The 10,902-nt window shown below is 53.1% G+C and overlaps 1 protein-coding gene across 1 annotated transcript; it reads right to left on the bottom strand.

Moving 5' to 3' along the window:
- Positions 1-6,664: 6,664 nt before the first annotated feature.
- LOC121452406 (galactoside 2-alpha-L-fucosyltransferase Sec1) lies at positions 6,665-10,902 on the bottom strand. The gene has a single exon (XM_041658554.1). It carries the CDS (start codon positions 8,520-8,522, stop codon positions 7,671-7,673), a length of 852 nt encoding a protein of 283 aa, XP_041514488.1. The 5' UTR covers positions 8,523-10,902; the 3' UTR covers positions 6,665-7,670.

Below are 10,902 nucleotides of genomic sequence, written 5' to 3'. Positions count from 1 at the left end.
AACAGCACACAAGGTTTTGGGGTTTTCCCTGTTTTTGGTGCGTACGAAATTGAACCAGGGCCTCGTGCACCACACTTTTAGCCCCTGTGGCTGACACGCTTTGTTTGGTTTTGAGACAGGGTCTCACTATGTAGCCCTGGATTGCCTGGAACTTGTGTTGCCCTTGCTGGCCTTGAACTCAGAGATCTACCTGTCTCTGCTTCCTGAGTGCTAAGATTAAAGGCCTGCACCATCAACCTTGGCCCTAATAGCAGGCCCTCTGAAGAGCTCTATTTGCACAGGAGAAACCAAGTACAGAGAGAGGAGTTAACTTGCCCAGAGTCACACAGCCACCAGAGAGAAGTTAACTTGCCCAGAGTCACACAGCCACCAGAGAGAGAAGTTAACTTGCCCAGAGTCACGCAGCCACCAGAGAGAGAAGTTAACTTGCCCAGAGTCACACAGCCACCAGAGAGAGAAGTTAACTTGCCCAGAGTCACACAGCCACCAGAGAGAGAAGTTAACTTGCCCAGAGTCACACAGCCACGCGAAGCCAGGCAAGCTGGGGCTTGGAGAACGACGCGATACAAACAGCAACTCTTCTCAGCTCCGCTTTGTTTCAGTTACTGTTTATTTGTTTGGAGACAGAATTACTCAGTCTGCTTTCTTACATCATCCAAGATCAGCTGGCAAGAAGCATCACCACCCCCAGGGGTCTGGGCCATTGTATCAGTCGGGGTTCTGTTACAGTCACAGAACTTATGGAATGAATCAATCTCTCTCTCTCTCTACACACACACACACACACACACACACACACACACACAAGAATGGGTTACAGGCTACAGTCCAACAAGGCTAGTTGTGAATCTAGTAGCTGCTCAGTCCCAGGAGGCTGAGTGTTGACTTCTTGCCTCTTCCAGATCGGAAGTGCGCCCTCCATTTCTGGAATGTAGTCCATTCCAGACATAGTCGAGTTGACAACCAAGAATAGCCAGCATGGCCATTCCACATCAATCTCTAAGAAAATGCACTACAGGGGGCTGGAGAGATGGCTCAGAGGTTAAGAGCATTGCCTGATCTTCCGAGGACCTGAGTTCAATTCCCAGCAACCACATGGTGGCTCACAACCATCTGTAACAGGGTCTGGTGCCCTCTTCTGGCCTGCAGGCATACACACAGACAGAATATTATATACATAATAAATAAACAAATATTAAAAAAAAGAAAATGCACTACAAGCTGCCCACGCTAATCTGGTGGGACATTCTCTCAACTGAGCTTCCATCTTCCCAAATGACTCTGAACTTATGCCAGGCTGACAATGACACTAAGCAGCACAGTCAGCAACTGAAAAAGACACTAAATGTTAACTTGTGGTATCCACATGTGCCTGCGCACACACAGGAACATGCACACGAGTATTCATACACACTAAAGAATAAACACAGCTGGGCTGTGGTGGTGCACGCTTTTAATTCCAGCACCCGGGAGGCAGAGACAGGAGGATCTCTGTGAGTTCGAGGCCAGCCTGGTCTACAGAGGGAGTTCCAGGACAGGCTCCAAAGCTACAGAGAAACCCTGTCTTGAAAAATAATTAAATAAATAAATAAACAAACAATATAATAATAAAATAAAAAGTCAAGCAAAGGGCAGCAGCCTGGCTCAGGTGGCAGAACATGTGCCTGGGATCCGCCAGTAAGGATGTGGGCATGGCACGGTACTGTGCCTGTCTAGGATGCCAGATTGGGCTCAATCCACCATATCGAAAACAAACAAAACTCGGGTATAAAAGGTCCCCATCAAAGCTACCTTTCTTCTCCCACTCCTCGGTTTGGGACAACAGAAGGATGAGGTTGCTGTGAGTAGACACCAGAACATCTGCCAAGTCCAGAATGTGGGGCAGTTGAAACACAAAAGGCCATTTTTCCTATCCATTCATGCCATGGAGAGAAGAAAAAAAAAGCCAGGTGTTTAGCAAGTGTGCAAAGCTGACTCTGAGCTCCGGGATCCAAAGGTGTGTTATCTCCCCCTCCCCCCACATACCTACTTTTCAAAAGCCACATAGACAGCCAGGCTCTATGGCTTTGTCTGCAAATCCCAGCCAGGAGGCTGAGGCAGGAGTGCTGTGAGTTTGAGGCCTGCCTGAAAATAAAGGAGGAAGAGGAGGAGGAGAGAGAGGAGAAGGAGGAGGGGGAGGAGAAGGAGGAAGGGAGAGGAGGAGAAGGAGGATAAGGAGGAGGAGGAGGAGGAGGAGGAGGAGGAGGAGGAGGAGGGAGAGGAGAAGAAGGAGGAGAAGGAGGAGGAGAAGGAGGAGGAGAAGGAGGGAGAGGAGGAGAAGGAGGAGGAGGAGGAAGGGAGAAGAGAAGGAGGAGAAGGAGGAGGAGGAGAAGGAGGAAGGGAGAGGAGGAGAAGGAGGGAGAGGAGGAGAAGGAGGAGGAGGAGAAGGAAGAAAGGAGAGGAGAAGAAGGAGGAGGAGGAGAATGAGGAGAATGAGGACGAGGACGAGGAGGAGTATGGATAGTCAGGTACAGGGTACTGGTAGAACAGGGTCTAGGGGAACAGGAACTGGAGGAACAGGAGCTGGGGAACAGGAACTGGAGGAACAGGAGCTGGGGAACAGGGGCTGGGAACCGGGGCTGGGGGAACAGGAGCTGGGGGAACACAGGTGCTGGGGGAACGGGGGCTGGGGGAACAGGAGCTGGGGAACCGGGGCTGGGGGAACAGGAGCTGGGGGAACACAGGTGCTGGGGGAACGGGGGCTGGGGGAACGGGAGCTGGGGAAACAGGGGCTGGGGGAACAGGGGCTGGGGGAACAGGGGCTGAGGGAACGGGGGCTGGGGGAACAGGAGCTGGGGAACCGGGGCTGGGGGAACAGGAGCTTGGGGAACAGGAGCTGGGGAACCGGGGCTGGGGGAGAAAGAAAAGGAAGAGGAGGAGAAGGAGAAAGAAAACAAAACACCCAGCTGCAAATCCAGGGGTTGGAAGACTTCCCTGTGTGGTGTGGGCATTGCGCTCCGTCCACCAGTATGCTTTGCTGGTGTTATGAAGAGACAAGTGCAGTCTCACTCCTTTGTGTGTGTGGGAAGGAGGGGAGCATGTGCATCAGGTGGTATTGAGTGGAGGTCAGAGGTCATATGGGACTCGGTTGCCTCCCGTTGTCATACAGGCCCCGGGGATTAAGTTCAGGTTGTCAGTACCTTTTCCCACTGAGCTACCTCACTGGCTCAAGGGTCTCACTTTTTAGTCCTTGAACTCTTGGCCATCCTCCTGCTTCTGTTGACCAATTTTAGATTGCAGCCATGTTTCACCAGGTCTGGTTTCCTGGGTCGTTTTCTAAGAGTGCAGTTTGCTCGGAGTGGTGTTCACACTGTTGGTCCAGCCAGCCCTCCATAACTACCTTGTCTTGTAAAATTTGTGTGCCCATGGAGCAACTCCTCCCCCATCTCTTCTCAGCCCCCTTCTATCTCTATGAATCTCTACGGGACATCACTTCATTTGTGCCTCTACCTAGGCCGGTCCCACGCTCAGGGCGCAGTCGCAGCTCCAGAAGCGCGAAGCTAACAAGGGTGCAGTGGGACACACAGCAAGAGGCAGAGCCTGGCTGGGCTCTGCAGAGCACTGCACTAACAGTGTAACTCTGGAACACGTGGATCACAGGGTCGGATCACAACCTTTGCTCTTCCAGCAGGATGAAGGGACGGAGAGCCTTGTCTGATTGAGCTCAACACCTGGAATGAGCCAGCAGGTAGGGCTCCACCTGGATGAGGTTTATCTCAGATGCAATAACAGATAGACAGCAATTTCTTCTTCTTCTTCCTCTCTCTCTCTCTTTTCTTTTTATCTTTTTTAAAGATTTATTTATTATGTATACAGCGTTTTCCCTACATATATGCTGCAGACCAGAAGAGGGCACCAGATCTCATTACAGATGGTTGTGAGCCACCATGTGGTTGCTGGGAATTGAACTCAGGACCTCTGGAAGAGCAGTCAGTGCTCTTAACCTCTGAGCCATCTCTCCAGCCCCCTCTCTCGGGTTTCATGGTGTAGCCCTAGCTGTCCTGGAAATCTCTCTGTAGACTGGTCTTGAACTCACAATGATCCCCCTGCCTCTGTCACCTGGGTGCTAGGATTAAAGATGTGCACCACCACCACCACCTGGCAACAATTTCAGAAAGCTCAAATCCACCTCTCCATGGGCACAGAAGTTGAGGTCACATAAGCAAAAGTTCTTGGGTCTTCTTGGCAGAACCTACCAAGCTTTGACCACTTCTGGCACAGCGAGGGTCACATCCCTGCCTGACTCACACCAATATTCCCTCATATCACTTGATATCACTGAAGACAGGGCTCAGCCAAGGCCAACAGGAAGTTAACTTTTAGTGTGTGTGGTGTATGTTGCTGAGGGTGGAAGTCAAGGCTTCTGAGAGCTAAGCCCATGGCAGACTCTCCATGTAGCCATCAGCCAGGGCACAAGAGGCTCTCGCTTGGCATGCATATCATTCACTGGTGAGGTCGAGTGTGTGATGGGATGTAAGGTGAACTGGGCACTCAGGCCTGCAGAACAGGAAGCAGAACTGCTTCCTTTCAGAAGTTGGTCTCTGCCTCTGGAGTCAGTGGTTCTGATGGCCGAGGATCACCTGCTCTTCACCAGTCCCAGCTGCAGGGACAGTTTTCTAGGAAAATTGTCTCATCACAGGAGTTGGAAGAGTGGACACTGGGCTGGGCCCTCTTGAGCTTAGGCAGAGTAGGTTCATTTGGCTTCCTTCCTCTCCCCTGCTGAGGAACTAGGGCGTCTTCAACCCACTTAAGAGCCAGGTAAATATTTGCTGGATGAATGTGGCCCTTATTGCCGTTGGCAGACAACCAGCCCCTGCTTGGGCTTTGTAAAGTAAAAGCTGTTTGTATCTCTGTTCAAGCAAGGCCAAGCAAATACGGAGCTGGGTAGGGCGCCCTTCACATGGCTCCCATGGCCACCTACTTGTTTCCTAAAGACCTCAACATCTGTCCCTCATCAGGCCTGATGCGAAAGACCAGGGCAGGGAAGTGACCAGGTTGCCAGCCAGGGGCTGTGGTGGCTTGGAGGCTTTGTGCTGCAGGCAAGTGTGCTGAGAATGTCCTGTGTCCACACCTTTGTGCTGGCGAGGAAGTGAGGGCAAGGTCAACCAGGATTTATTGCCCCTTCCCTCTCTTTTCCCTCCCTCTTCTTCCTTCCCCCTCTGGCCCCTTACCTCCTTCCTCCCCACCCCCCTTTCTTTTTTGATATAGTCTCTCTGTGAGGAACATGAGGTGATTTTCCCAGGACAGCTAGCTCATGGGAAAAGTAGCATGGCTGAGGCTAAGAACAGCTCCACTGTCCCTGTCAAGATAAATGCTAAAAGTTCACTCTCTCCAGTTCTGAACTGGACTCAATCCTCTCAAGACAACAGGAAGCCATAGGCTGTGGATACAGAGAACACTAGGGAGGTGGTCTCAGGGGAAGAGCTTAAACATGAGGGTGCAGGTCAGTGGGAAACACAGCTGCGCTTCCCCAAGGGCCCCCTGCAGCCTGCTGGGAGGTTCTCACAGAAGTCTCTGGGAGCAAGGAGCTGGCAGGGCGGTTCTGAGAAGAGGAGGATAAGCAATCTGATTAGGGGAAGGCTGGGGTGTGGTGTGTGCTGGGGTGTGTATGTGCTGGGGTGTGTATTCTAGGGTGTGTGTGTGCTAGGGTGTGGTGTGTCTTTCTGACCCAGCTCGACTAGAGTCTCTACAAGGACATGTGGAAACTGGGTGTGTTAGCACTTGACTACAATCCTGGCACTCAGAAGGCTGAGGCAGGAGGATTACCTTGAGTTCAAGATCAGCCAGTGCCACAGGGTAAGACTCTTTCAGCTGGGTGTGGTGCCGCCTTTTATCCCAGCACTCAGGAGGCTGAGGCAGGTGCATCTCTGTGAGTTCAAAGCCAGTTTGAAGTCTACAGAGTGAGTTCCAGGACAGCCAAGGCTACAGAGAGAAACTCTGTGAAAAAAACAAAACAAAACAAAACAAAAAACATGTGTGTGTGTGTGTGTGTGTGTGTGAGCAAGCAAAGGAGAATTAAAAATTCTAGTACCTCCATGTTTTCGGGTGTGCCGAGCCCCCTGGAGATGACTGTAGAGAAGCCACAGGTTAGGCTGAGGAGACAGAACTCAGTGAGGTGGTGGCATTACAAGAGTCTGGGGCTCTGCTTTGCCCCAGCCCTAGTGTACCAGCATGAGGCAGAGACTTGGTGACAGCAACAGAAAGCAGACAGAGACCAGGCAGCCCCAACAGGCCTCACTGAGCAGCCTCAAGCCCAGGCTCCAGCAGGACAGGGCTGTGGCTGGCCAGGGTCAGGCTTCCTGGAGAGCTGTGCCTTGGAGCGCCTGCTGCTCCTCCTGGGCCCCGCTGCTCAGGGTGCCCTTTCATGATTCTTCCCACTACCAGAGGGGTTGTCTGTAGGCTTAGTGACTGCACACGAATCTACTGCTGTTTTAATTATCATCTGTGGCCCACAGCCCTGCAGTCAGAGCCCTGCAGGCCACTCAGACTGGAGAGATACACAGGTTTGAACTAGGTCTATTTACCAACAAAGACCAGAAGTCAGATGTAGGGGTGAAAACCTGCTGGATCTGAGAGGCTGAGAAGCAAGCAGCTGACCTTCCTTTTTGGCCTCTTTTCCCAGCAAGAGACATGTCTCTCCGTTCATTCCCAAACAAAAAGCAAGCAAGAAACTCCAGTCCAGCCCTCCTCCCTGTGCATCTCTCTCCACATTCTGGCTCCTCTGGACTCTGGACTCCGTGGCCAGCTCCAGCCTACGAGCTGACTCCACCCCTGAACCAAGGTTGATTTTATTTAGTTAACGCAAACACAAACACAGCCTGGAGTTCAGTGTGACTGAATATCCGCACAGCTGTCCACCCGGCACCTGCATCAGGCCTGCCCCTCCAACTTCCCTTTCCTGATGAGGTCATGCCGGCTGGAAGCGCCATGCCCCATAACTCCTGGGCAGGAGCCGCACCACCACCAAACAGCCCCCAGGACCCTACATGCTGGTGGGTGACCGGGAAGGACAGCGCAAAGCTGGCTCTGCCGGCTAGCTTTACGTCAGCTTGACAGGAGCTGAGGCTCTCTGAAGAGAGAGGATCAGCAGGAAAGCCACTCCCACCAGATCTGCCGGTGCAGGCAGGCGGTCCTGGGTCAGCCAAGGCAGAGGGCTCAGCCATGAGGAGCAAGCAGGTAGTGGCATTCCTCCATGGCCTCTGCATCAGCTCCCGCCCCGGGGTCCTGCCGGTTGAGTTCTTGCTCTGACTGCCCTCAGTGATGGACTGTGAAGTATGAGTTTAAATAGGCACCTTCCTCTGCAGACTGTTTACTGCCCTGGTGTCTCATCACAGCCACAGAAACCCTAGCTAAGACACTGCCCTCCGGGTGAAAGCATTCCAGACTTCCAGACGCAGCATGCTAGGCCTGCAGTGGACACAGCGGAACAGTCACCTGTGCCTGTCGCTGCTGAGGTAACTCGAGACTGCAGCTCACATACTCAGGGAGCACAGGAGGGCAGCGAGGTGACATCACTGACCCAAATCTCTAAACTGAGAAACACAGAAGGCTGGGCTGGAACTGCACGTGGCAACCTGAGTAGGTACAAAACAGCCTCCAATGCCTCTTGGGGGGCCCAGGTTGAGGCACCACTAAAGGTTCCTCTGCTGGGCCTGTGGCAGGTCAGCAGCGATGCCTACCCAGTTGGGGAGGTAGGCTGCTTGTGGCTTGAAAACAATGTGGAAGGGGGAGTTGGGCTGAGTAAAGTTAGCCAGGTAAACAGTATCCCCACCTGTGAGATAGGCGGCCCAGATTCCAAAGGTGCCCACGGTGATGACAGTGTGGTTGCATTGCATGAGCAGTGCAATGTCCCTGGCAGGGGACCCCTGAAGGCCATTGCCAGCAAACGACACATCCCCTCGGGAGACACTGATGCTCTTCCGGCACCAGGCCATGTCATCACTGGTGACTACAAAGATGGGAGACCGATAGCGTGCCCGGAACCTGTCCAGGGCCTGTTCCAAGTAACCCCGGTCAGCCACCACGCCCTTCCAAACGTTGGGCATGACATGCACATAGTCCCCCCGGCGCACATGGACACCCACAAACGTACTCGGCTGGACCCCATTCACCCGCAGGCCACGCAGGAAGGCCTGGGCCTCCTCACGCACGTGGTCGTGCAGGGTGAACTCCTGCAGGATCTCTGAGCGCAGGTGGTGGTAGAAGGTCCAGGAGCATGGGTACCCTGTGAGGCGCACATAGCGTCCCGGGATGTGGCGGTACCGCTCCTCCATCCAGTCGTTGAGGTGGTAGTTGTGCCATGGGATCTTCTTGTCGGTGTCGCTGTGCAGCACCGGGAGGCTGATCCTGAAGATGGGCGCCAGGGTGCTGTGCATAGATGCGGGGATGAATGCGGGCTTTCCGTTCATCCTGGCCAGTGCGAACAGGGTGGCGTACTCGCCCATCTGGTTCCCCAGGCGGCCTTTGGCATTGATGGTGAACATGCCCTCCTGGGGCAGGTTTCTTGGGGCTAAGACCACAAGGGCTGAAGAGGCCCAGGGGTCAGGCACCAGAGCCAGGCGCCGGTGGCAGTAGAAGATGGTGGACAGCACAAAGATCACAAAAAGGAAGTAGAAGGTGGAGAGGGGTGGACAAGTGGCCTTGAGTCCTGGGAAAGCTGTAAGAGAAGACAGGAGTCAGGAGTTTGAGCACAGCCCCTCCAGGAGTGTTCCTGTCTGCTTCTGAGGCCAGCCCCACCCTTAATTAGCAGTGTGATGGGGCGGATGGGGCGTACTGTACCCTACCTCTCTGAATCTTTTTGTCTCCTGACTAGGCTTGACCACTGAAGACAGCTGGTTAAAACCATCTCTTACCTGATCACAGCCATTTCTGTGGTCCTAACAGCTACCTCAGGGGGTGTATGAAAATTAAATGTGATACAGTAGCTTTTCCTTATTCATAGTTTGACCTTCTAGAGTTTTAATTACTTAACAGGATCAAGCGTGGTTTGGAAATATTAAATGGAACATTCCAGAAATAAACAATCTATATGCTTTAGGTTTTAAACTGAGGATGATGGGCTCTTTTGACACCCCCACCTCATGAGTCGTCCTTGGTCCAGCATATCAAGCTGGAAGTTTTGCAAGCTTTTGTTACTTAGCTGTTACCCAGCCATTGTTAGAACCACAGTGCTCGGGCCAGTAGGTGACTCAGCCGGTAGACCCTTCCAGGCAGGCCTGATGTCCTGAGGGCGGTGGCTGCACACCATTAGGTGGCAGGAGAGAATCCACTCCTGAGAGCAGACTCCTCTGAAGAGAGCTGCAGTGCTACTCTCAGGGAATCCTTACTCAGGTCCTAAGGGCTCTAGAGGGCGGGCCGGGACAGTGATCATGGAGGTGTGACATGCCAGAGAGGTGTTATTAGACATGCCACAGGGTATGCTGAGCTCGGGGAGCTCACATCCATCCCCGCAGCTTTTACCCCAGTACTGGCTCAGCTACTTTGCTTGAGTTGTTTTTACTGAACCTGATTTATGAGCTCTGTGGGAATTTGTGGAAATGGAAAAACGTCTATAGGGCTGTGCACTGTCATGGTTTCAGGTGGCCCCTGTGGTCCTAGACTACATCAACACCGCTGATGGCTGTATTTCTCACATCTTCCCATCATGCCCAGTCCACAAGGAATGGGTGCTTCCACTACATGCCAGCTGCTGGTGGGTCAGGAGAGTACGGGGGAGGGACGAGAACTCTGCCCTAGGGCGGCAGAGACCAGGCATAGGGTCAGGTGCGGGCGTGGCTTCACTGTTCCATGTAATCTCTTCTGCAAGAAGAGACTGGCCACAGTACCCATCAACACTGTATTCTCTCACTGTGCTAACACAGATTCAAGCTGCCTGGAGTTCCTTCTTCCCTAGGCCTAGGTGGCCCTGCACCTGCCAGAAACAGTCGCATGCAACACCTGTTTCTGGGCCAGAGCTCAAGGGATGGGCAGTGTTACTTCCTGTTCCTGAGACTCTACAGTACTAGCTGGACTAGTATTTTTGGCCATTTTCTGGTAACCATTTCACTGAAAAATAATTTACATACCTCGGAACCCACCCTTGTCAGCATCCAGTGTGTGCTCAGAGCTGGCTAGACACAGGCTCATCTCCCACCCTGATGCCACAGTCAACGAAGCTGCTTTTGTCTCTGTGACTTGCTTAGCCATGAGGTTAGTCTGTGGACCCACGTAGCACTGGCCACCAACTGCCACGCTCGCTGTGGCTGTCAACGGTCTGCGGTGTGGGAAGGCCATGTGTGGCCTACCACCCCACTAGCACGTGTGGGTTACTCCCATCCCCCGACTGTGATGGACGATGGTGTCCTGACTCACAAAGTCCTTGTGGTTCCTGTTTTGTTCCCTTGGGCACCTGTCTGGGGTGGCACTGCCAGTTCAGATGTGGCCCTGTGGTAGCAATGTATTAAGGGTTCCATTTCTCCATCTGTTGCCCTCCACTGCTGACTGACCAAGGAGACCGTGTGTTTTAACCTGCAGGCTCTGCCTTGGCACCACTGGGCTTGTCTGTGCTCATCTCTGCTGGTCAGTGTTTGTCGGTGGTGGTCAGCTGGACGAGTGGGGGGGTTACCCGGGATACCTCCTCCACTGAGAACATGCTTCCATCAGATGGCCTGCAGGCAGGTTTATGGGGCATTTTATTGATTAACCCCACTGTGAGCAATGCCACCCCAATCCGGTGCTCCTGGATTGTAGAGAAAGCAAGCAGAGCAAACCACCGAGAGCAAGCCAGCAGGCAGGACTCCTCCGTGGTCTCTGCTTCAGTCACTGCCTCCAGGTTCCTGCTCTGACTTCCTTCATGATGGACTATAATGAGCTGAAATAAACTCT

The sequence above is a fragment of the Microtus oregoni genome, unplaced genomic scaffold (assembly GCF_018167655.1).
Source record: "Microtus oregoni isolate MIOR12 unplaced genomic scaffold, Mior012 000000F_ref0000247, whole genome shotgun sequence".
Lineage (NCBI taxonomy): Eukaryota > Metazoa > Chordata > Mammalia > Rodentia > Cricetidae > Microtus > Microtus oregoni.
The sequence above is the reverse complement of the archived record's forward strand: the minus strand, read 5'-3'. Positions and strand labels throughout refer to the sequence as shown.

Excerpts from the sequence above, each read along its gene's own strand:
- LOC121452406 (XM_041658554.1), bottom strand. The coding sequence starts at position 8,522 with ATGTTCACCATCAATGCCAAAGGCCGCCTGGGGAACCAGATGGGCGAG.